This window comes from Syngnathoides biaculeatus, chromosome 16 (genome assembly GCF_019802595.1).
Source record: "Syngnathoides biaculeatus isolate LvHL_M chromosome 16, ASM1980259v1, whole genome shotgun sequence".
NCBI lineage: Eukaryota > Metazoa > Chordata > Actinopteri > Syngnathiformes > Syngnathidae > Syngnathoides > Syngnathoides biaculeatus.
In genome coordinates this window covers 7,555,869-7,582,698 of record NC_084655.1, presented here as the reverse complement: position 1 = coordinate 7,582,698, position 26,830 = coordinate 7,555,869, and the positions used below count along the sequence as shown (strand labels likewise).

The 26,830-nt window shown below is 39.9% G+C and overlaps 1 protein-coding gene and 2 long non-coding RNA genes across 13 annotated transcripts in view; 1 reads left to right on the top strand and 2 right to left on the bottom strand.

The window, feature by feature from the left end:
- Positions 1-26,348, top strand: part of LOC133514209 (RNA binding protein fox-1 homolog 3-like) — a 485,672-nt gene extending 459,324 nt beyond the window's left edge. For 4 of the 6 annotated variants that reach the window (XM_061845706.1, XM_061845705.1, XM_061845703.1 and 1 more), the window contains 7 exons: positions 2,689-2,749; positions 4,512-4,565; positions 14,040-14,172; positions 15,624-15,663; positions 18,888-18,946; positions 22,547-22,625; positions 24,800-26,348. In XM_061845706.1, coding sequence (XP_061701690.1) covers positions 2,689-2,749; positions 4,512-4,565; positions 14,040-14,172; positions 15,624-15,663; positions 18,888-18,946; positions 22,547-22,625; positions 24,800-24,844 — 471 coding nt within the window. In that variant the 3' untranslated portion in view covers positions 24,845-26,348. Of the gene's footprint in view, positions 1-2,688; positions 2,750-4,511; positions 4,566-14,039; positions 14,173-15,623; positions 15,664-18,887; positions 18,947-22,546; positions 22,729-24,799 lie in introns of those variants that run through there. The other 2 variants (XM_061845704.1, XM_061845702.1) reach the window with 1 other exon arrangement.
- Positions 14,179-22,685, bottom strand: LOC133514215 (uncharacterized). Of its 6 annotated transcripts, XR_009798747.1 has the most exons (6): positions 22,467-22,685; positions 21,779-21,899; positions 21,566-21,686; positions 21,378-21,494; positions 19,612-19,700; positions 14,179-15,095 (listed from the first exon to the last, which is right to left on the bottom strand). It is a non-coding gene; the product is annotated as an uncharacterized LOC133514215 (long non-coding RNA). The 6 variants fall into 6 exon arrangements; XR_009798746.1 differs by having other exon boundaries at positions 21,779-22,685; XR_009798750.1 differs by lacking the exon at positions 14,179-15,095 and adding an exon at positions 15,690-18,456 and having other exon boundaries at positions 21,779-22,685.
- Positions 22,778-24,791, bottom strand: LOC133514214 (uncharacterized). The gene is made up of 2 exons (XR_009798745.1): positions 24,625-24,791; positions 22,778-24,554 (listed from the first exon to the last, which is right to left on the bottom strand). It is a non-coding gene; the product is annotated as an uncharacterized LOC133514214 (long non-coding RNA).
- Positions 26,349-26,830: the final 482 nt, after the last annotated feature.

Below are 26,830 nucleotides of genomic sequence, written 5' to 3'. Positions count from 1 at the left end.
CATTCCTCAGCCTCCCTGGTAAAAGTCTATTCAGGGGTGCTGGAGACGAGGGTCCGTCGGGAAGTCGTATCTCAGATTCAGGAGGAGCAATGTGGTTTTCGTCCTGGCCATGGAACAGTTGACCAGGTCTACACCCCCGGCAGGATCCTCGATGGTGCATGGGAGTTCACCCAACCAGTCTACACGTGTTTTGTTGACTTTGTGAGGGCGTTCGACTGTGTCCTTCAGGGAGTCTTGCGGGGGGCTCTTCAGGAGTATTGGTTACCGATCCCCCTGATACAGGCTATACGGTCCCTGTATGGCCACTGTCAGAGTTTGGTCCGCATTGCCGGCAATAAGTCGGAATTGTTTCTGGTGAGAGTTGGACTCCGCCAAGGCTGGACTTTGTCACCGATTTTGTTCCTAACTTCTACGGACAGAATCTCTTGGAGCAATCGAAGCATAGAGGGTGTCCGGTTTGGTGGCCTCAGTATCGCATATCTGTTCTTTGTAGATGATGTGGTTCTGTTGGCCTCATAAAGTTGTGATCTGCAACGCTCACTGAAGCGCTTCGCACCCGAGTGTGAAGCGCCTGGGATGAGAATCAGCACCTCCAAATCTGAGACCATGGTCCTCAGTCGGAAAAGGGTGGCATGCTCTCTCTGGGTCGCGGATGAGATCCTGCCCCAAGTGGAGGAGTTCAAGTATCTTGGGGTCTTGTTCACAAGTGAAGGCTGAATGGAACGTGAGATCGACAGGCGAATCAGTGCAGCGTCTGCTGTGATGCGGACTTTGTATTGGTCCGTTGTGCTAAAGATGGAGCAAAGCCAAAAGGCAAAGCTCTTAATTTATAAGTCAATCTACGTTTCTACTCTCAACCATGGACATAAGTTGTGATTTATGACTGAAACAATGATTTTAGAGTAATTCTAGATGTTTTTCTGATTGCTACCAACTTTAACGCATATACTCGACAAACGGATGACATTTAGAAGGAGAGGTTTTTTTTTCCATTGTGTGTGTGGAGGATGTTAGTGAAGTTTTTTTCTTGATCTTGGTTGTGCATCCAAGAAATGTCTGACACTATACTGGGAATGTTTCCAGTTTTTCATAATTGCCTGTGGGTAAAATTTGACAATTGACCGTAAAACCCAAAAGTCGTAACCTCAAACTGAATTCTCATTGCCCGACACAAACTTCACCTTGTTGACTTTAAGCTGACGTTAATGAGCGCAACACCTCCACTAGCGCAATGTTTACACTTAACGCTTTGAGACGTCTTCTTCTTCTTCTCCTCTTCCTGCCACTATGGGGTGTCGTTAATTAGCCAAGCGTTACGCTTGTTTTCCTGACATTCCGCCTCTTTAATTGGGCCGTGCCGGATCCGTTTTGTCAGCCGGGTTCTCCTTTCTCCGTGTTTTGCTCATTGCTAACTGCTGCAAATTAATCTCCCAATTTCCCATCATCGCTGTTCACGTTCTCTTATTCTGTGTGTCTTCTTCTTTTCTTCTTCGCTGCCTCCGTCGCCATCAGGGTTTTGGCTTTGTAACTTTTGAAACGAGCACAGATGCCGACCGTGCACGGGAGAAACTAAACGGTACAATCGTAGAGGGCCGCAAGATCGAGGTGCTTTCTCTTTTCCTTCTGGTCTTGTTTTTCGCAGCGCGACAGCATCCTGATGATGATGACGATGGCGGTGTGCATGATGAGTGCATGCTATCAGCCGTCAGATGCGAGCTTGTTGGCGTCTCCGGTCCTGGCGGGAAAATCCTCCGTCAATCAAAGCACGTTGATAGTTGTTGTGGTTTGTGCATACAGTTCGGGGTTGGGGAAAACGGCGATATTTTGGCAATGTTTCTTTAAATCAGACAGATCGGCCAGGTCATTTGGAGGTTATTTGAAAATGTATCAACGTTTAAAAATATAATGATGTGTATATGATGAACAAGTTATTTTTCATGATCATTTTTACTAATTATTTAAATTAAAACAAGTGTTTTTAAATAAATTATGTTTCCTGATTTGAATTTTTAAAATTATTTATAATGTACCTAATTTGAATAATTCTATTGTAATTGTTTTACGAATAATTCTTAATTCAATTCAAATAAAATATTATTTAACAAATTTTAAAATGACAAAATAAAAAAAAATAACTCCTTATTTTGATAATAAATATTCATACGTTTTCATGTTAAGTACACTTGTTGACATAATTTTATCAATTATTTAATAAAACAAATGCAAAATTATTTATTTACAAAAACGACTTGCTCTCATCAATGCAACAAATAAAGTAGTTTATTTTAACATAATAAATAATTAAAATTTTCAAGCTTGTTAGTTGCAATTAATGTAATTGCATCAACATATTAGGATAAACTCAATGTTAAATGTATATGTACTAGAGTATTGTAAAACCAATTGTAAAAAATATTGAATGAGCAAAGTAAAAATGAAATGAATCAATCAATTCCAGAAGTGTTGCTCCAAATGTACATGGCAGTTTCGTTTTCCCAGCCCTGATCAAATCTTTGTTTGCTCGTCATATTTTCCCTCCAGTACGCCGCTTGCTCCTAATTAGTGCATGGTGAAACTTCTTTTCACATCACTTTTGCATCCACAAACTTTTTATTGTTTTCATTGGTGTGTTTGTGTTTTTCATTTTTTTCTTTTCGTGTAATGGCCTCTGTTTTTGTTGTTCTTCAGGTGAACAACGCCACTGCGCGAGTGATGACAAACAAGAAAGTGGCAAACCCGTACACGAACGGTGAGTACCAATACCAACCTAATAGTCATGTGCGCTCCCTCCTTTGAAACCCTACCACACGTTAGAAACCTAAACTTGAAGCTTAAAGCTATCATTTCAAAGATTATGCGTCCTTCAAAACCCTTTGAAACACTAGCCCAGGTTTTTAACCCTCACTTTGAACAGTAACTCTTGTTTGAGACGCTAATCGAAGTCATCAAACTCTAAATTTAAACAACTCTTGTTGGAATCTCTTATTTGAAACCCTATCCCTGGTTCGAAATCCAAATCTTAGTCTTAAAACCCTATTTAGGAACCCTAAATTTTAGAGTTTAAATTTAAGGGCCTAAAACAAGCACAATTAGAAGCCTTAACTCGTGATTTAAACCCAAATTCAGCTTTTAAAACTTGTATGGAAACTTTAATCCTTTTTTAAAACTATTTTTTTTTACTATTTTGAAGCCGTTACCATTGTATGAAACTCTAAATTGAAACCCCAACCCCATCTTGAAACTCAAAACATGTTTTTAACCATCAATCTTTTTTTAAACCCAAATACCAGTCTATAAACCCTCGTTGGAAACTCTCAGCCTTGTTTTAAACCCAAATTGAAAAGCCTGATGTACACTTCAAATGCTAGTTTGAAACCATATTGCTTAACTAAAACTCTAATTTGAAATCCTAACCCAGTTTGGAACCATGAACATGCTTTTAAGACAACCCTTGTGAAAACCCTGCTTTCAGTGTTGAAATGAGGAATGTAAAACTGTAACCTTAGTTTTAAACACAATTTTGTAATCCTAAACCAAAACGTCAAACTAACTCTAACCACATCCCTTGTTTGAAACTTTAATTTTAAACCATAACTAAGTCTTGAAACCTTAAAACCTTAGTTGGAAACCATACACCTTTTTGAAAACCACAATTTCAGACCCTAAACTCTTGTTTAAAACCCTTCTTTGAAAAATTAATCCGAATCTTAAAACCCAAACGTTTATTTCACCCACATTGTTTAAAACAGTAACCCTTGTTTGAACCCTTACTGGAAAACCTAAGCATTTTTTTAAAAACTAGGTTGAAACCCAAGCATTGGTTTAAAACCTTAATCCAAGTCCTAAAACCCTAATTGGAAATTGGAAACTCTGTTTAAAACCCTCATTTGAAACCCTAACACATGTTTGAACCAATAATCCAAGTCCAAACACTAATTTGAAACAACAATTAATGGAAATTAAAATTTAAAACCATAAACAGATTTTTAAAACCCGAACGCTCGTTTTCAACTCGGGCCTGACCAATAAGGGTTTTAAGTCAGTGCCGATTCCGATATTTGCAGAATATATTTTCCTATAACCGACAAATCGTTTGATTCTTTTAAAGAAATATATGATGAATAAAATAACTTTTCTGTCTGCTTAAGGCCTATAACAATTACTATTTGAATCACAGGAAGAACACTTGACTTTTTTACAATACTTTGTTTTTTATACGTTCAACCTGAAAAAAAATGTAAAAAAAATGTCAGATTTATTTTTAAAAATTTTGTTTTTACCTTGTTTGAATATTATTCTATGTATAATTTTGTAATGTATAATACAGTATTTCTTTTAATTGGCAAAACAATGGTGGTCAGGTCCTATTTTGAAAACCCAATATGAATCTTGAAATCCGAATTTGAAACCGTTACCCTTTGTTTAAAACCTAATCCAGTCAGGTTCATTTTTGTGACTAAATAGCATCTTGCGCTGTAGTTGTAGTTGTTGACTTGTTCTGCTCTCACCAGGGTGGAAGTTGAACCCGGTGGTGGGCGCCGTCTACGGTCCCGAACTGTACGCTGGTAAGTCCGCTCGCTCACTCGCTCCCATCAATCACCCACAAAAGTCAATCCCACATCAAGCTGCACGACAATCAAAGCAGACACGAGTGGTGTCCCGATAAGCGGCCGCGGATGATCCCCAACTCCCTCCGACTCTCTGCCACCGCGTCGTTGTTTGCGAGCATAGAGGAGGAAGAGGGAAAAAAGTAGATTGAAGGAGCACTTGCGAGTGTTATCAGACGACGATGAGCATGTGGACGGATTTGCCCACAGCGGCAGATTGACTTTTACACAGCAAGTAGACGAGAGAGATCGACACCGAGATTCTGTTTGGATGAACGGAAAACGACACGAGCTGGGACCAGCGCAACGGGGGCAGAGAGGGGAGTTTCCTATCTACCCCCCCCCCTCCAAAACCATCCCACCTTAAAGCTTCATGACTTTTTGGATTTTAATGAAGGCCAAGTAATTTCACTTGAGGCCCCATACCTCAGTGGTTAGAGCACTGGTTTGGTAAGCCAGGGGTTGTGGGTTCGTATCCCACTGGGGCCCCCACTCCCTGAGAAGGGTTGCGTCAGGAAGGAAGGTGTTTTAAAAAAAAAAAAAAGTGCCAAACATATATGTGCCTTCATCTGAGATTACACGCTGTGGCAACCCCAAAAGGGACAAGTGAAAAGAAACACAATATTCCCATTTATCCAGTTCATTTCATTCCCAGTGCAATGAATCGACCCAAACTGAACTGTTCTGATAAGTACTGTATCTAACCAAAGAAGTGCTGACCCGCAACCCTGTTTTTTAAACCTAATCAAGGCTGAAGCCCTAATTTAAAAGCCTAATCTTACGTGTCTTTGAAACCCCAACACTTAAAACCCAATTGGAAACCCCTACTACCCACCCACATGAAGGCCAGCAACTCAAACTTTAATCACCTCTTGAAATCCTCCGTTAGAACTGTGACCAAAGGTTTAAAACCCTAATTTGAAACCATAACCATTGTTTAGAACTGTCACCCTTACATGGAACCCTAGTTTGCAACTACAACTTGAACTCCTCACCCTTTTTGGAGCCCTAACCCTTGCGTACAGATTGGCCCAGAGCGGAAGATTGATTTTTAGAAAGGCAAAAGATGCAGTGAGTGATAGCATGGAAGTGAAGAAAGTGGGATAAGCTCAGTGGGCTTTCCCTTATCTAGCACCCACCCCCAACTCCACCGGCGCCATCTTTATGACTGTACGTTATATGAGGCCTTTGCATTTATATGAGGGCCAAACACCGCCATTTTATTTGCAGGAACTGCTGAGCACACAATGGCGACAGCGTCAGCGGTGGCGGGCGCTTTTTAATGACCTTCCTTTTCTTTCTGCTCATTAGACTAAAATCTGTACATTCCCTCCGCAGCTTTACACTTACGCTAAATATGCGGGTATGACGGGAACAAGCCCGTCCCTCATTTTTATGTCCCACTCCACATCTGCCTGACCCGTCCCGCCTCTCCATCGCACAATGACAATTCCACACAAACACCGGACACTTCTTTTAGGTGCTCTATTTAATGACATCCAATGCAAAGCTAGCTTCATTGATCTCACATTATTGTGCTTTTACTATGCCTTTGCTAATATTTTGGTGATTGATAATGAAAATCCACAAACATCAAAAAACTAGTCAAACTAGTCGGTGTTGGATGGGGAGGGGCCTGTTTGGCTGTTGTCTGTGAACTTCACGTGTAGTAGTTTGCCAGCCTGCAACAAGCATAGTAGATGATTTGAGCTCAACACAGCTTTGGAATAAGAAATAGTGATTAAGTGGTGAATCTCGTCTACTCACATCAAATATGAGGGAGTCAAATGCCAACACGTTGAGAGTCCAACAAGATTAGACACCTCAAGCTCTCACATGTCACAAAAAGAGTATTCTCACAGTAGACAGGGGCAAGTGTGTGTCACCATCATGAAAAACGATGACACATTTAATGGAGTGAAAGGAAAATGGCATGAAAAAAAAAAAGCCATTGACATTCAACTGAAGCCATGAGATGAGTCAATGTCGCTCATGGCGCCTTTCTTAGTTCTACATCTGTAAATACATGATTATTTTGCCATCAAAAGGCATATCTCAGTCTTGTTTCTGTTGTATAGTTACCTTTTGATAGCCAACTGTTATTCTTCTCCTGATTACGTAAAGCTAGAAACTAACTTTTTTCTGTGGAAAGAAGAGAGTCTACACCTTAATTTGGGAGAGTTGTTACCGACATTGTCACAGTTTTGGATATATATGTGTGTGCGTGTGTGTCTTCTTTGAAGGTCAAAATATTGGAAAACAGATGGCAATAAGCGGAACTCTGCTTTGAAAATAGCTGGCAGTCTTTCCAAAAGTTTTTGTCCCATTTGTGTGGTGAGGCTGGAACAGATTTGTGGTGTTTCCATTCATTTCAATGACAAACTATCATTTAAGATACAAACATTTTGTGTTTTTACGATTGTCACAGAACTAATTCATGTAATTAATTAAAAACCCTAACCCTAAACTTGTATTTCAAGACACCACTGTAATCACAAAATATTTTCGAAATGTGGCGATACAATATTAAACCAATATTTCCAGAGCAGAGTGGTCATACTTAATAAAGGAGAGGTCTTAAATCATTAGAGTGGACTTTGGGATGAAGCTCTTGTATTGGATGTGATTGGACCATGTACTTAATGAAGCGTCCGTTGACACAGCATCAAACACACATTCCCACAGACACACACACACACATATGCCCAAATGATGTAATAAATCAACAAGAGTGCCCTCCTCTACTCCAGCCAGGCGGGGCCGTCTGATTTATTTGCGGATCATTTTTCAAGTGCCCTCAACTCCGCCCGCCGGGGTGGACGTGGTGTAAAAATGACGAAGCTGCTTTTTACGAGGGGCAAGTAAAAGCAACGGGCTTCTGGAACTCACCCCCAGCCCCAACTCCCTAAAAAAAATGTTTTGAAAAAGGAGGTCGGATGCAGTTTTGGGGTGCATTGCGGGGTCGGCAATGGCGATTAATCACGCTTTATCAGCGCTCATTTCCGGGCGGGAGATCACCTAAATTGGGGACCATAAATCGCTGCCGGCTGACAGCGCACTTCATCTCCATTCGGCAGCCACGATGCCGCTACAGGTTTATTGTCCTCAAAAGCCATTGCGGAGAATGACAGATGAGAGTGCAGCGACCGCTCCTGTCCAGTACAAATCGCCCTCAGTACTGCCCCCTGGAAAGTTTGGGCAAAAAGAACTGCTCTGACACCAGTTCGACCAGTCAACACAAATTTGGGTGAACTTGTTTATCATAACAAAACGCATGAAAAAGTCTCATGGACCCATGCCATAATTGAGCAGGAAGTTGGCCATTTTTATTTGAAGATGGGAAAAGTTAGAAATGAATCGCCCCCAACAGCAATTTCACCAATCATCATGAAATTGGGTGGACAGGTCTATCATAAATAAATGCACAAATAAGTCTCATGAACCAATGGCGGAAATTGAACTGAAAGTTTGCTAATTTTGTTTGTCCTTCAGTAGCGCCCCCTAGAAAGAAAAAAAAAGCATCAATCAGCACAAAATGGGATAGACACATCTATCTTAACAGGTGGATGAAAATCTTGCATGTCGTACTTCAGTCTTTGCAAAATGGAATCTATCCATGGATACTGCTTGTGGTGTTTCAGAACCACGGACAGCTGCCATGCAGAACCGGCTGTTCCCTTTCGGCTCGTTATCAAAAAGGAAAACTCAGAGAGCGGCTCCTTTATTTTTATTTATTTTTTTATACATCCGAAGGACTTGTGAAAAGAAGAAGAGAAGACTAATTGGCCTCTTAATAAATGTAGACAGATCCACTCATTGTCAGCATGCACGTTTGGGGGCTAATTAAGCGTCAAACTCTTGATGAGATGTAGCTGTTTGGGGTCTCAGCATGGATTAAACGCTTGCGTTGGCCGCATCGATTCTGTAAAACATCACCAGCCGCCGCTTATTACCCTATAAAACTCAGAGTCAACTTTCACTGACTTGTAAATTTTTCTCCAGAACATAACTAAAATTATTGCTTCAGAATTAAAGTTATTCACACAGATCCATGCATTTTTGCGGTGGGGGGAGGGGGGGGGAGAGAAATCGGAAATTCCACGGAAAGCGGATCCAAAAAAGGTCTGGGTCGCTAATTGCAATGGTGAAAGTTCTTGGATGTGAATCCCCACATTCGTCGAGTGTTCATTGCATTCAGTTAATTCAAATTTATGTGCCCTGTGATTGGCTGGCAACCAGTTCAGAGTGTACCCCGCCTCCTGCCTGTTGACAGCAGGAATAGGCTTCAGCACTCCTCGTGATCCGTGTGAGGATAAGCGGCAAAGAAAATGGATGGATGGATGTATTAAAACAAAATATTTTTTTAATGTATTTATTGATTAATTTGTATTTTTTTAAATCAATCTGTAACCTACTTAGTATACGTATTAATAATGTAAGGTGATTTTGAAGTTAAACTTATTTGGACTGATGAAAAAAAAATACTAATATAAAATGTAATTTAAGTTGATGAATTATTTCATTTAAGTTGTTAAATTACATGATTTTAAAAAAAATTCAGATTTTACAACAGTTCACCAGGGCCCAAACCCAGACATTTCAACTAACAATTAAAAACTTGTCAAAACAAAAAAATAATAGAAATTACATAAAATGATTGCTTACTTAAAATAAAAAAATAACATTTTGATTTTAAAAAAACAGTCCAAATATAGTTTAAAAATGTATTAAAACAATTAAAAAAATTAATTTTTTTCTGAGTTTCAATACATTAAGCCATTTCTGATTCTAATTTAAAATGAATGTGAAATTGTAATAATTTAATTGGACCAATAACAACAAAAATTACAAATTGAAGTACTAATACATTTAAATGTAAAAAGGCTGATTTTATTTGACAACAATGTAATTATTATCTTTAATTAAATGAAATCTCTTTTTTAAATTGTGCATTTTTCTAACTTAAATCGTTTTTAAGATATTTATTTTTGAGAATGTCAGAAAATGACTATGAAATTATGTGAATTGATTTTTTTGAATGTGAAAAAAATATCTATTCACAAATTTTGCTGTCCATTTGTACAGTCTTTCCCCGTTGCTTTGTTAACAGAGAATGCTTGACTCTCGCGTCTGCTCCACGTCCACGCTGGCCATCGTTGCCTAGCGAAGTGTGACAGCACTGGCCGTGATTTATGGCTTATTATTGAGGCAGCGTAGCCTATCGCCGCCTCGTTATGAGTTTACCTTCGCATACATCAGCGCACGCATGTCGCATATCGATGTAAACAAATACATAAAAGAACAAGAGCCTCTTTCAGACCACGCTTACAAATACCAACAAGACTAACACTGTGTCCAGGCTGGGATGAATCACCACAGGCTGCTAGTTGTTTGTTAGCTATGAGGCAATGTGTGTGCAATGTAGCAGTTGTTGCTCAACCCTGCTGACACACAAAGAACAACAACAACAACATTTCAGCAAGCTGACAAACCCTCACAAAGCTGAGGCAGTATTTGCATTAGTGGACAACTCGCACAATGTCACTAATGTTATGCTGAGATTCACCTCAACCACCTCAGGATGCTAGCACTGTGCTAGCCAGAACACCTTAGCAGACGTAGCTTGACCCAGATAAAATGTGAACATGTGTGAAGACCAGCTAATGTTGCACTTTAGGAAGAATCTTTTTAACGTGCAAATAAACACAATTTTGACAAGCTAAAAAGTCTCAAACTGAGATAGTTTTAGGATTACCATAAATATTAGTTTGCATCTCACTCAATGTTGCTGAACAAATACAACGTTGAGCTGACCAAAAACTTTGACATGGTGCTTTTTTTTTTAGCCCACGCACTAATGTGTTGGTGTCACCTGAGCAAAATAACACGTCAATATCCATGAAAACCCTGCTAACTGAACAGCAAATAAGCAAAGAAACTAACTCGAGCTATCTAACAAATCTTCAGTCAGTGGTACACAGAGTTGAAAATGTGTTAGCATGAGCATTACAATGCACACGTTGTGGATATGGTGAGAAAAATCTCACAGTGATTGTGGCTTGTCAGGAAAGACATTAATAGGTGGGAGTCGCCTTAGCTGAGTGAAATTGCGCAGACTTGCTAATGCAGCAATTTTAGTGTCAACATGCTAACAAAAAAACAATGTGTTCTGTCTACCAAAACTCAGTGAGTGATTCAGAGAACCACAGTTTTAGGATTAGCACGTCATTTTACAGCTATGATCTCTTGTCTTTAATCTGATATGGGTGTCAGCAAAAATCATAACAGACTGTTTGCAATACAGTATGTTGCTAGGGAAACTGCTAACACTAGCCAAAGGATCAGCTAATGGGACATAGTGCTAATGGCCATCAAAAAAACTCATTCTTTTGTTTTTCAAACTGCCTTTAATCGGTAGAGTACCTGAGGAGGTGAAGACTGCGTCCCTGCCTGACAGGAACTGCTTCGAGGCCCACCATGGATCTTGATCACAGTAGCATTTACCGTGGACAGCGAGCGGACGCTTCATCCCAAATGCATCAGTTACACGTTATTAAGTCAGCCAACACGGATCCCGCTCGCTGTGCCGGACTACTGCCACCTGAGTGGCCCATTGAGAATTCACTAAGAAAGTGAACGTGGCGGAACGACACCGATAGAGTGGGAGGATGAGCGATACCGAGGGTGCAGTGGTTGGGGATTGCGGTGGCGGGTCAGGCATTTGGTACATGTGCATCAAATGGAGCCCTTCACAGTTACATTTTTATAATAATGGGACAAAAGCAAATTATCGTGAGCATGAGCGTCTCAGAAAATGGATAGATAGATAGATAGATAGATAGATAGATAGATAGATAGATAGATAGATAGATAGATAGATAGATAGATAGATAGATAGATAGATAGATAGATAGATAGATAGATAGATAGATAGATAGATAGATAGATAGATAGATAGAATCAAATGTTTTTCTGTACTTGTTGAATACATTGAGAAAAAAACACTAAACACTAAAATGGTTTGTTCTTAGTGGTGTTAAATAAGTAATTTTTATATTTCATTCATTTCATTTTATTTCATTCAGTTATTATGATTATTATTACTATTATTATTATTAATGTGGGGCAACCCTCTACTTCACTTGTTCTTAGGGCCCGGGTTCAAATATGGCCTCCCCTGTCTGGAATTCGGCTGTGCTCCCTATGCCTGCGTGGGTTTTCTCCAGTTAGTTAGTTTCCTCCCACATTCCAAAAACATACATGGAAGGTTTATTGAATACTCTAAATCTGTGTCAAACTCTTTTTTCTTGCAGGCCATATTTTAGTTACAGTTTCGCTTAGAAACCATATAAATGTTTGAGCACCTCCTCATATTATTACATAGGTCCACAAATTGATGGATAACTAGTTTTGAAATCAAAATTCAAGGATAATTGTTTGTTCAGCTATTCAAGTAAAGAGGGGTTTGGCAAGCAAAAAGTGCTTTAAATTTGGATTTTTAGCAAGAGTAATGGACATTGCAGTGTAATCTTTCGTGGGCCACATGAAATGATGTGGTAGACCAGATTTGGCCCGCAGGCCTTGGGCTTGAGACAGTTGCTCTAAATTGTCCTGAGATGTGAATTGTTGTTTGTTTACATTCTCCCTGCGATTGGCTGGCAATCTGTACATGGCCCGCCTCTTGGCCAACACGTCCATGAATAGTGAGGATAAGCAGTAAAGAAAATCGATGGATGGATTATTACTGTGCTGTGCTACGTATGTAATTTATTTTTTTTAAATATATTTTTTGTTCTTAAGTTTATTTTTCCCAAGTACTGAAATATGTTTTTTAAATTTTTATGTTTGATTTTGAAAAACTTGAAGATTGTTTAATTATAATTTGTCGTTTCTTACAGTGACAATTCATGCAATAAAAAAAAACTTTTTGAATGTTGTTTTTTTTAATTTTAATAACTATACTTTCTAAAACGTACTCATTTATTATTTATTTTAAGCTTTTGTGCCCGCAAGAGGCCCGTATACCTCAGCTCTACACCACAACGTTATTAACGCTCATACACGCTGATGCTGCCGTCAGATATGTTGCAGTTCTCATTTTGTACCAGTTGAAGCACACGACTGCCGCCCAGATTGAAGGTTAACTACAAACGTTGAGCGTCACTTCGCACGCGACCGTCCCTCGACCTTCACCCCGAGCAACGACATAGCTACCGACCGCTTGCCATTGGCCCAAGCCACTCCCAGATGGTTTGGAGATGAGGGTCACGACGAGGCCGGGGGGGGGGGGGGTGCCTCGGCCGTCCCGGCCCATCTGCTTCATTTCCCCCGCAGGGAGCTTGTGAACATCTCGTCACCTTCACCTTTTTCGGTGGTATCGTTGCGTCCCTTACCTGTGAGGGTGCAGACAGCCCAATGTTGCTCCATACTCCTCCCTGCCATGGGCCTCAAAAGTCAACAAGTATAATAATAAATATTAATAATAAGAACAATCACCAGAAAAATTGTAGCTTTATTTGTATGGCACAAATTTAAAAGGTGGTACACAATAAAATGAGTCAATACAAAATAAATTGTAAATGAAAATAAATACAAATACATAAATAGACCACAAAAAAATCCAATACAATGCAATAGAATAAAACATACCCAAAAATAAACAAAAACCCCAAAGAAAAATACAATCACAGAGGGTACAACAAAGCAAATAAAATGCTTGAAAGTAAAATGAAACAACCCAAAAACATGATAAAAACTACAATTTTATGTAATAAACCCCCCCAAAATGCAATTAAAAACTGAATAAAGCCAACCAAAATAATCTATTAAAATACGATCAAATAAAACAACCCCCATGAAGGAACTCCAAATTTATAATGAAAAAGAATAAAACATCCAGAAAAAAGACTAAAATGCAATAAATGAAATAAAGTCAAAAAAGAAAATTAATGTGTATGGCAATAAAATTAATTGTTTAAAAGTGCATTGAAATAAATATTCATCTTAATAAAATTAATATTGCCCTAGACTATGAAAAAGTCAATATAAAAGGCACTTTTAAACAAACGAAATTTGTTGTTCACGTCATTTGCAATAGTAAAAAAAACTCTTTAAAGACCGAATGGTTGACTGAAATATAAAATGTTGCATTTTTCCCCCACGGGGAGCTGCCGATCATCCCGTCACTTTCACCTTCTTTCCAGCCTGGTGGCGCCGTCGCATCCTTTGCCCTGGCAAGTGTGAATCGCAAAAATGTGGACGCTTGCTGACAAAGCGGCGACACGAGTGCTCATTTAGGAACACCTGGGGAAAAAGTCGAAATCCCTCATTTTGTGTCCCTGCATGCCTCCAGTCTGTTAGTGGCTAAGGAAAGTCCCCCTCTCTCTCTCTTTCTCTCTCTAACCTCCTTTTTCTTTTTTTGTCTTTCCGTAGTCACAGGTTTCCCATATCCCGCCACAGGCGCCACCGTTGCCTACAGGGGTGCCCACTTGCGAGGTCGGGGGCGGGCGGTTTACAACACGTTCCGCACGGCCCCGCCGCCGCCGCCCATCCCGGCTTACGGAGCGTGAGTATCTCAATTGCGTATTCTAAGTTGTTTTTAATGAATTGGTGTTTTAATTGTGTTGTCAACAAGAACTATGTAACCGTAAAACTAGTTATGTGGAGTGGTACTATGTCTTAATCGGTTTTTGACTACTCACGTCACAACACCACCAGATAGCCAAAAGATCTTGAAAAAATGAGACCAAGCATACCTGCTTCAAGTTTTTCACTCCCAATTGAAGCTTACTGGAAAAGTAAACAAAGAATGTTACATATTTATCCAAACAACAAAACATAGCCCAACAAAATTTTGCAACACACATTACAAAACGCCATAGATGGGCTACTGAAACAAGCATTGGTGTTGTAATTTATTTATCTTTTTAAAAGTGAGAGCAATATTCATTTCATTATTGGAAAAATAATGTATTTCATAGTTATAGGATGCCAAACTAATTCTTTACAGTTTTATAAACATGTAATTTTATGTATTTTTTTCAGTGCAATATGCATTTTATTTATTATAATTCTTAGAGCATCCACTTGTTTTTTTCTATAATTATTAATTTTGGTCTTCCTACTGTACCTGCACTATTGTAATTTATAAAAATAAATGTTGTAATGATTTAGTTGAGGTAGTCTTTGTTTGCCTGTACTGTACAAAAACATTCACGTTGTGTGTTGGGTGAGTGCTGAGGAGTCCTTGAGTGGATGCTGCGTCCTTGCCGCTATCATAAGTGCGTGCACGTGCATGCGCTAACAAAGCCTCAGGAAGCCGAGATAGCGTTAGCATTAGCGCCCACCACGTAGCGATCTCTTGGCTTTGTGTGGCCTCGCCTGCACTCACTCTGGACTCTTATCGCTTGTGGCCTAGGGAGAGTTCCCACAGAGCTCCTGCCTCCCTGTTGAGGGCGGCCACTTGTCCATCAAAAGTGAAGATGTGCCCTTAAATATGGGAAAACTGCACTTAAACAATTGCTTAATGAAAATATGTTCCATTCACCCATCCATATTGCAAGCAGCTTATCCACATAAGTTCAATAGAAATTGGCTCAAAGTACAGTAACTTTTTGATAACTAATAGCTCCAAAAGATTACGTGAAAATGTATTGGTCCTCAAAGTTGAATACAAATTAACTGTAAACTGCAAATACAATGTGCTAGTTTTAAGCCAGAAAGAGAGACAAACGTTTTAGATAATTTAACACAATGTAGTTTATTTCAGTGTAATTTAATTCAGTGTATCACTACCGAGCCTGTGTATGTCCCTTGAGTTCTGTGGGAATGACAACTCCTGCCTTAGCACCTTTAACAGAAAGGTGTGATGTGATGTGAGGTGTTTTCTCAAAAACTGTACTATGCTGTATATGAAAAGAAGATATCGTTGATTGATGGATCAAGTTTAGGGTGTCTAAAGAATTGAAGTTAAATTCCAAAAGGCTTTCTAATGCTTTCCCCTTTCATCCCTTACAGGGTGGTGTACCAAGATGGCTTCTATGGTGCTGAAATCTACGTGAGTAAACCGGGGGGGTGGGGGGGGTGTCTCTCGGGGAACAATGTGATCCCCCGCAGCATTGGGCGGTGTCCCGGTCTCCTTGCCAATTCGTTGTCAATTAGGCACAGGTTGCCTCCGCCAAGAAACCTGACAAGAACACTTAAAACCCCCTCAGCTCCAACCGCCTAAACTTCCTGTCCTTCATTCTCCTGTTTTGTGCACTTCCGAGGGCCCAGATGGGGTATCCAAGTCCAGTCCCTATGGCAGGGGGGGTTTCGCGCAGACCTGTGTGGAGCCTGGCTGACACGAGCTACCCGGAGATAAGAGGGGGGGCGGCAGATAAGGGGATTAGCCGTCCCCTCACTGATGTTCGTGCAGGCAGGGGTAGCTTCAGGGGCGAACACCACCGTTGACGGGGGTAGGGAGAAATAATAGCCAAATTAGCACCATGCCCCACTTCAGGGAAGGGATGCACGAGCAAGCACGTTCGTTAAGATCGCAAGATAACACAGTCGGCTCTCACTCACTCATGCTGGAAGCGTCTGATAGAGAAGAGCCAGAATTATATGACCCCACCTCCCCCAAAGAGATTTATGACCCCCTCCCCACCTTCCACCCGCACAGACCGCCCATCGTGATGGGGCTGAGATGTCACCAATGTTTATTGCTGAGACACCCACCGCGAATGACGGATTTTTGTCCGGCTTGTTCAGATACCAAAAGTTAAGCTTTCACTTGATCAAGACCCGGACATCTCTCAGAATCATTGTCAAATTTAAAGTACAATTTCTCTCAATTTTTTTTTACCAGCAATTTTCTAACCATTTCTTCTTACTATCAAAGTAAAAAAAAATCATTGTCTTCAAATGAATATCTTACATTTAAATTCAAAAATACGATCAGATCTGTGCCATCTAATTTAGAAATGTTTTACACAGAGTTTTTGGGTGATGAAAAAGGTCAAATTTGAGTTACAAATATTAAATGTAAGATTTGAAGAATTAAAAATTTGAAATTTGAAAAATTGTCATAAATTCAAATTCAAATGCAGATGGTTTAAAAACAGCACAACATAACACAGGATTTTTTTTAACATCATTTGACTGAATTTAAGCGCTTGAACTTTAACAATGAATTGCTGAAATGTGTTGTTAAAAAAAAAATATTTTTTTAATTGAAATGGTGTGTTGTATTTTAGAAATTTGCTGGTTCAAGTTGTTGTTTAGGTAGTTGAAAGATCCTATTTTTCTATAATTACCATAAGACATTTCTTTGTAAAAAAAAAAAATGGTAATAAAAATTCACCATCTTAATTTAAAATTTCAACTTAAATTGGCACATTTTACACAGAATTTCAAAATTTTATGCCCAAAAATATTTTTGTTGGATTTAAGATGACGAGTATTTGCATTTTTTATGATAAATAAAATTTGTTAAAATTTAATGGTTAAAAACATTCATCTGTTTGACTGTGAGGTGCCCAAACTTATCCGTTTTCCATTGTGTTGGGATTTCTCTCCCACATTTCTGACGTGACAAGCCGAGAGTCACCTCTTTAAGCGATTCAACGGCGCCATCTACAAGGATCTGTTTGTCATTAAAGTGGATTACAAACTTGATATTCATAGACTTCTCTTCCACAGCTACCTTGTTGGAAAACATATCTTAAAGAATATATACTGTATGTGGGTAGCAGTGGGATATACTTGATGCATATCAGCGTCCACAGCAGTGAACGAGTGAACATAATCATTACCGCCAGCCATCATCACCACCTTCAGTCACATGAATACAAACCCCATCACCCATCGCACCCCACCATCACATCATCGCCACCCGCTATCCTTGCAATCGTCTCCCTTTACTGACCTGCGAGCAAATTAGCGCAAATATGCCACACATATGTCACTTATGCTAATGAGCGTTCACGTACACGCCTGCCGCGACACAATAACAAATGTGCTGCGCTGTCGTATGCAGGATTTGACAACATGGGCGGCGGTGATTTATGGCCCCCACGTTTGCGCCGACCACAGTTGTAATCAGTCCCGAGGCGTGGCAGTCCCACAGGAAGTCATCCGTCCGCCACTTCCTGTCCCTTGCGGGAAAACTAACAAACCCGAAGGGAAAGCAGGGAAGGGTGGGCAGTGGGGTGGTTATGGGCCTTTGTGAACCTCTGACCTGAATTCTCATGCCACCTCCCTGTGAGTTTGAAAATGAACAGTCGCTGCATTATTAAACGGCACCTGAGCGAGACCCAGATGGCTAATAGAAAAAGAAGTTGGCCCACTCCATTTTTCACAGAGTTAGCACGGCGCCCCAACAATGAGCTCCTTAATTCCTTCCGCACTCTGGCAAATGAACACTCGCCTGCCGCCACCACGCCCCGCCACCGCCGCTTTCTCCCGTTGTACTTGATTGGCCAGCCGGCGGCATGTCGCGGAAAGGAAAAGGATGTTTAATAATGCAGCAGGTGCCGTTTCTCTCTCAGAATGCAGTGAATTTGGGAGCTCAGTCAGTTTAAAGTGATTCTCGACCCTCCCAGACTCACAGATGAAGCCCAAACACAACCCCCACAGACAAACACGCACTTTCCCAGTGTCACAGTAGCACAGATGTTACACTAAATCGCAGGAAAGAGTGTGTTAAAGACAGAGAATATCCGGAGTTTGGGATCATTACACACTTAATAAAAGAAGATTTATCGCAATGTGTTGACTGCAAAGTGGAGCTGGTCTGCAGAGCTGGAGATTTGTCACTACTTGTATTTCCCAGGATTTCGCGGTGGTCATTTTTCCTCTAGGACTGTTACTGCAAACACAAGTAGCAATGAGCGCAAGCCAGGAAGAAAGAGTAGCAAAAATTTTCTTTCACATTTGGATCTGCAAGGGCTAGCCACTTGATTAGGGACAGCAAATGTGGCCCCAGCCTGGCTTGTCATATCTGGGTTTTTCACCTGTGAAATGTCCTAAATTTATAATCCTTATTTAAAAGAACATTTTGCATTTTGTCTGGACAAATTGCAACCAAATATGGAGGTACAAAAAACAAATGTCATTATTTGGGTCACCCTCCTAACATCTCCACCAACAATATGTTCACCCGATGGTGATTTGTGGCATTGTGTTTACTGCAGCAGAAGTTCTAGTCAGCAAACGTACAAATGGCCCCAAATGTCGAAATACGCCCTCTGCCAATGTTCATGGTGAATGCTTTCTTGTTTTGTTTTTTGTGCTTTTCAGGGGGGATATGCAACATACAGATTTGCCCAGCCCGCCACCACAGCCGCTTACAGTGACAGGTGAGCACCGCCATCTTCTCCCTGGTCGACGACGGTATGACGGGTAGCCGAACTAACGTAGCACTCTTGCATCCCAAAGCGGGTCAAATGTACTTACAGCAAAGCTGCTTGATTACCACTTTCAAGTAACATTTTGCAACATTAACCCAACTTTTATTAGAAAATAAATGTCAATTGACCGTCTATTGTTTTTTGTACTCAACATGTACTGTATGTGGTACACAAATTCCTTGTGTGTCGTCACACCCTTGGCCAATAAAGCTGATTCTGATTGTCTGAATTTGTAAACCAGGCTTGAAACTCCACACAGGCGGTAACGAGATTTCAACCCTGGTCCTCAGAACTGTGAGGCTAAGGCTCTAACCAATTGTAGTTTTAATTCCATAAAATCACATAATGCTCCAAGCACTGGGTGAGAACAAAAATAAACTGCTGAAAGGAAAAGCACATTTTCCTTTTTTTGGGGGGGGGGGGGGCATCCTCATCATGTTGCTCACAAGAGACGATCAAATTCACTTCATGCTGGACGACATAGTGAATGCGCGATAGGGCATTTTTCTGCCTCGCGGGCCGCAGAAGATTGCAAGTGGATGAATGCGATCAATGTCAACTTGCTCTTTGAACTTTTCTGACTTTGGAGTTGAAAAAAAGGGCAAACCCGTCACCTTGCTGGACTTGAGTCGATGTTCATGAAGGCTGAAGTTTCGAATGCACTCGGTGTTTGCTGATAAAGTGTGTGTCCGTGTGTTTGCACCTGAGAGGATGAAGATCATATCCACAATGTCAACATTTATCAGACGGGGAAGCAGAAATCACAAATTGGACACGAGTGCAACTGCTGCTTTTTTTCCCTCTTTCAATTTTCTTCAGACTTTTCCTGCATGTTTTCTGTAATTGTTACAGAGTACTTTGCTTGTTTGGATTATTTTGTTTGATTTGCAGCTGATAGGAAAACAGCTAGAAATTCAAATGACCACAAAGTATCTGACCTCAGTCTGATTCCGCTTGGTAGATGAAAAAATATGATAAGTAGTCTACCACGTTTTTGTGTTGAGGAACAACGTAAGACTTCTTCTTCTGTGGAACTCAGGTGTACTTCTTTCCCTCTCACTCTTCTTTTGCAAGACTGGTTCTTTTTTGCTCTTCTTTATCTGCTTTTAAGGCTCCAGATTCAGTATGCTGTACCACATCAGTTAGCGTGGCTGTTGGCAAGGACCGATCGCCCGATTCACTGACTGCACCTGTGCTTTTCTGCAACAGATACTCTTTGCTTTCTTGACATGGGTAGCACATAAGGGTCTGAATTACATTTAGGACTCGGTTATTCTCTTCCTCCTCTCTTTATTTCTCGGGGATTGACTTTTTCTTCCCAACACCCTCATTTGTTTTCTAGATTTTCTGAGAAATGAGCTTCCAAAAATCCAAACAAAATTCACAAAAATCTAAATGAACCAATCATGTGAGAGAACAAGAAGTAGAAGTAGATATTCATTATTCTCGTTTGCAGGATTTTATCCTTTTTACTTTTTCTTCCCTAAATCAAATTTTTTTTACTGCTCATCTTTTTTCTACAGGACTCGCTTCTTATTCCATGTATGTGGAAGAGCAAATATGTTAGTTTGGCACCCAAAAAAAATTATTATTCTTGTTATTATTCCTATTAATCCATCAGTTTTCAACAATCTACTCTTTCCACTGTCCTCCACCAAGTCAAATCATTTCAGCATCAAGATGTTCACCTCATTCAGAACATCTGGGCAAATATTGTCCATGTTCCATTAGTTTCTAGATTCCTGAAATTCCACATTTCCACAAAAGAAATTGCACATCACTTAACAAATTCAAACCCTTCCAACATAAAAATATTAAATTACTACTGTTCATCATTTCAAAATTCCCAAATTTTAAGATATTTTATATATTCATGCCCACATTCCACATTTCTCCATCAATTTAAACCATTCCAACAATAGTCCAACAATACTTCAACAATTAGACACTATTTTTCAAATTTTCATCCCCTTTCCAGGTTTCTTGAATGATTGAATTTTACTTTTAAAATTCTCAGCTCATTCAAGACATCTTGCGAACTATTTATCACGTTCCCAAATTCATTAATGTTCACATGAAAATGTCCTAATTTAAGAGCTATTTTAGAGCATTATCTCCCCTTCTACATTTCTCAACTGAGTCAAACCATTCTAAGTTTTATTCCACATCATTTCAATTCAGATTGTCAGTATTCACTAGCAAAACTTCATTTTCCAGTTGTTGTTCTCACTTTCCTTTGACATTTTCTTTCCACTACTTCTTCTGCAATCATCGCATGAGCTGGTCTAGAGAACATTCTATGCTTGTAAGTGTGCAGGGATACAATCACTAAGGTTGTGAAACGCAATCCATCAACAATGAGGACACAGTGAGGACGTACTGAGGAGTTTCACTCCTTGCGGGTCGCCGACACTCTAGGGGACCCCCTGGTGGATGTCTCTCAAACTTGCGCGAAAGACGTTTTGGTGTGAGAGTGCCTGAGGGTCTTGGCTTCTCTCTGAAGATATAAGAGGAGCAGAGCAGCAGAGCATCTAGCGGTCCTCCTGATAGCCTTCCTGACTCACTGACCTTCACTCCTGACGCTCTTAAAGGGCCAGCTCCTCCTTTAAGTCGTCTCCTTGAGGATGACTTCCCCCGTTTTGTTTTGCATGATTTGCTGCCCTCGGTCCTCAGCCGTCTTATCTTCTCGCTGCAGACCGGGAGGAGAAAACACGTGACGTAAATAAATAAATACGCATCCTGTCCCGCCTGCCAGGGAAATCGTGAGGATTAGTTCCAAACCGGCAATGATGAAAAGCCGCGGGGAGGGAGGGAGGCGTACGTCCGGCGTGCCCCTCCGGGTGTGACTGTGTTCTCTCGCTCTCGTCTTTTGTCTCCCGTCACAAGTACAACTGCGGCATGTCTTCCACGCGTCAGAGTTAAACAAGAACACAAAAATGATAGAAAGATCAATGGAAGCGACCAATCTTCCCTGTTCTGTTTTACAATGAGCTGGAAGAGAAACTGCGTGAACCAGTAGTCTTCTAACATGGGAGCTGATGTTCCACGACAGTAAACATAAGCTGGCTCATTTTCACAAATGTACAATTGTTGGCAGTTACTGTGACACTCAAACATGGAGCCACATGCTGCTTCTCCAAGACATTATCTGATCACTTTTTGGGTCCTGTTGGTATGAATATCAATTACAGAAGCTCTTGTCACACTTAAACTCATCTTTTACCCTCCTGGAACTGTGTCTAATAATCTGGAGCCAAATGCTGCTTCACCAAGATATCACATGTAAAAGCCGGTTCTGAGAAATTTCTATTTCAGCAGCTTGTCTGTTGTTCCACCTACCTAAACCTAAACATTTTTTAGCCACATGCTGCTTCACCACAACATTACCTAATTAGACGTAAAATGGAGTACTGGTAAAATTTCCAGTACAGCCGCTAGAGTGTTGTCTCACCGTAAATAAATCATTTACCTGCCTAGTAAGGACACGTATACGATTGTTGAGATGCAGCTTGACCGAGCCTGAACCAAATCTTCCCTTTTCACATGCAGCTACGGCAGAGTCTATGCAACGGCCGACCCCTACCACCACACGATCGGCCCCGCCGCCACGTACAGCGTGGGAACCATGGTGAGTCCCTCAAAACCGCCACCGTACGTGCCGACTCACCGCCTTTTGTGTGTCTCTGCATTAGACACACACACACATGCGCTGTGAAAGAAGTGGGCGTAACATTGTGGTATGTGGACTTGGTAAAAAATAAATCCTCATATTTAAAGCAATTCCTTTTCCTGGTTACGTTTATTTAGAAAGCAATCGGCATTAATCCAGTAAAAAAATGTTTTTTGTATTTGAGTATATTTCAACCCTTCTGAACTTTAAGTCCACTTCTTTTATACACTTATTTTTGTTTTTCTTTCTCTCTATCTCACACTCACAGACTCATTCACACACACAAAGCATTTTTGTGAGCAAACATAAGATACTTGATACAAATGTTTTTGTCACACAAACATAAATACATATACAGTATATTCACACACTTACTTATTCACAGAAGGATGAAACACATTCACACAATCACACTACCATAAACTTACATGTAAAAGCATACACACAAACACACACTAATAAAGACCAACATGGTATTTATTGGTGCAAGCAGTACTAAACTGTGGCAGCCTTTTTGCCCTTTGAGGGCGTGCTGACCAAAGCTGTAGCGTTAATGTCTGTTTTTAGCTAGCGTTTGCAGCTATCCTGAAACATCAAAGATGAAAAGTTATACACACAAAAACAAAATGAAAGCAAAATATTCTTTTCATTTGAAAAAGTGGAGACTTTCTTTTTTTGGTTGTGCGCTCATCAAACCAGGTGCGCTCAGGGACGGAAAAAAAAAAACGGGCTTTCTGGCGGGGGATTTTAGTTGGGGTCGGCGGCATACTGCATGCATGCATTATTCCCAAAATGTAAAAGCGTGGGGTTCCCCCAGTGCAGCTGCTAGCTAAAAGCTTTCATTAATTACATTTTTTTCTCTTCATTGATTTAATTAAAAATGTGCTGCTCATGTGATTTTTTTTTTTTTTTGGGGTCCTTTTTCCTCCAAATTTCCTTCCATGACGCTTTAATCCCCAACTAAAAATATCCATGCGAGCTTCATTTTTTTTAATCACAATGGCGACTTTTTATATATATATAAAAGCTCCTGCAATAATAATAATAATAATGATCATTTTAATAATAATGACTACGTCTGAGGTTTGAAAAATACTTCGCGTGATAGTTTCACACGGCGAAAGGAGCCTTTGAAGACATTGGCTTTGGATTCCTAATTGCGGCAGGACTACTCTTGTGTGTGTGTGCACGCATTCGTGTAAGTGTGTGTGTGTGTGTGTGTGTGTGTGTGTGTGTGTGTGTGAGTGTGTGTCCTAGATAATGTGAGCCCGACTCGGGGCTGAGGTCCCGCGGCGCTCCTGGAAGATTCCGCCGCTTTTTTCCACATGAAAGGCATCCGCAGTTAAACTCCACCGACATCTTCGCTTCTTCCTGCCCTGAAAGAGAGAACGACAGACAGAAAGAGACAGAAGGACTAAGAAACAACTAAAGAAGTACAAAGAATGACAGAAAGAAAGGAGGAAAATGAGGAGAAATAGGCGAGAAAAGACTAAGAAAAAAGATAACAAAGAAACAAAACAAAATAAAGAAAGGCAGACACAAAGTCAGAGGTAGAGAAAGAAACAATAGAGAAGTAGACAGTGACAAACAAAAAAGGGAAAATAAGAAGGAAATGAGAAAAGAACAGAGAAAGACAAAGAAAAGTGAGAGAATGATTGAGGGAAAGAGATAAACTAAAAGAGAGCATTTAAGAAAAAAATGAAAAGATGGAGTGAAAGGGCAATGAAGACAGAAAGATGAGGTAATATAGAAAGTGAGAGAGAGAAAAAGGGATCACACGAAAAGAAAACGGGAAAATGACAGAAGGGAAGACAAGAAATCGTAAAATAAAGAAAATATGAGAAGGAACAATAGAAACAGCGAGAAAGACAAAGGAGAAAAAGAACCCTGAAAAAATATATAATTTTCTCCCTGGATCAAAGTCCTCTTTTTCTCCAAATAAAATTCATTAAATTACCCCCCCACAACGATTTTCCCATCCATCGTCTCTGGCAAATTCCGTGTTGTGTCGCGATGTTGTCAAGTGGACTCCCTGGAAGGAAATTTGAGGACGAAGAACATAAAAGTCAGTAAAAATCATTCAAATCTTGACGTGAATACTGATTGGTCCTTTTTCATCTTTGATGTTGCAGGCTAGCCTTTACAGAGGAGGCTACAGTCGCTTCACGCCCTACTAAAACAACCAAAGAACACGCAAACACACAAAAAAGAACTCTTACAAAAAATGTTTTTAAAGGAGACAAACGTAAATGAGCTGGCTTTTCTACCACCGCCTTCTTTTTAACACACGCTTGTCTGAATTAGTTATTGTCTGTTTTTTTATTTATTGTTGTTGCTCTTTGTTTACAATGCTTACATTCTAGTGTTCGCTACATAGCTTGACTATAAATGATCATTTTTATTGTGCTTGGAATAATGTATGATGGAACAAAGATTTTTTTGTCTTTCTTTTGCATTTGTAAATTAATATGCAAAGATCTGCCACTGAGAACTGGAGTGGACTAATTTAATTTTTGTCATTTTGCAGAAACATGATTTTCAGTTTTATGGCTGCTATGCCAATGATGAACTCATCTGGATACTTTTTACAGACAAATTTTATATGTTAAATTGAATGATTTTGGACTTAGGCGGCACAGTGGATAAGCTGGTAAAACGTTGGCCTCACAGTTCTGAGGTCCCGGTTTCGATCCCAATCCCACCTGTGTAGAGTTTGCATGTTCTCCCCGTGCCTGTGTGGGTTTTCTCCGGGCACTTCGGTTTCCTCCCACATCCCAAAACATCCAACATTAATTGGACACCCTAAATTGCCCCTAGGTGTGATTGTGAGTGCGGCTGTTTGTCTCCATGTGCCTTGCGATTGACTGGCAACCAGTTTAGGGTTTACCCCGCCTCCTGCCCGTTGACAGCTGGGATAGGCTCCAGCACTCACCGCGACACTCGTGAGGATAAGTGGCAAAGAAAATGGATGGATGGATGGATTTTGGACTTGGACCATATTGTATATTCATGTTGGTTAATATGACTTGCAGTTTTATCCACAATTAAAGTATTTTCGTTATCTTTACTTTTATAGGTTGTGTCCTGGCCATTCTAAATCTACATTTTCCTTTTTTTTTTTAGTGTTAGGTGCATTGCTGGCCCAAGTCTTTGATTTGAAGTTTATTTTCTGTGATGCATTTGCGTAAGGTGAAGTCTTCTTTCAGGCGCGTCGTCCAGTATTGCACTGATGCTTCAGTAAAAGTGCAATAAAGGACTACCCCTCTATGTCAAAGTTAGAACTAAAGCTTAATGACAAAAAGAGGGGGCCCAATCTAGTTCCCAATGGTTTACATGTACACACGTTGATTTATGATCAGTGTTCCACAGCCCTGATAAGCTGATAACATTTATGAATCCACCTTAAAGATTTGTATTTATTAAAAAATATGTATAACTTGCAAAACAGCTACAATGTACAGCAATGTAGCTACAATTGTATATAAACAATACATACACAGAGACGTGTTTTATATATGTATTCCTATATAAAGTGTGCTTACAAGTATGTGTGTACATCAAGGAGAAGATACTGTCACATTTTATTTTCAAGTTTTAAAAAAGAATTACGTTATTCATATTTTGTTGTCAATATACAGTATGACAAAGTAAAGTGTGTTAGAATAAAGCAGTTATAAGAAGTTTTTGCGAAGTGTTTCAACAGGTTTTTGTTCAAAGAAATGTTGATATACATATTGTTAATTTTCAAAAACGTGCTGCTAATCCATAGGATTAGTTTCAACGTTAATATGGTTTTTGTATATTTTTTTCCACTGACAGGGTTTGTATCTGCAAAATTCACTTTACATTATTTGTTTCCAGATGAGCTTGATTGGAAACTTCCATCTATTAGCACTGTCGGCTAGCTCGCTAACCTTGGCTAACCATGCTAACTCAAGTTCATCGTTTTTTAATTTTTTGTTGTGTTTTTTTTTGTTTTTTAATTTTATGAAACTGATTTTAAATTGTGACCAAATGTTGACACTTATTTAATCACCACTTCTTAGTTTATTTCTAGCTTTGCCAGTTAATGTAGCGCATAACGCCTCCGTCCCCAGCATGCTGCCACTTCAATTCCAGTCGGTAGGAGATGGTGTCAGGGAAGAAAACAACTACTACTACTC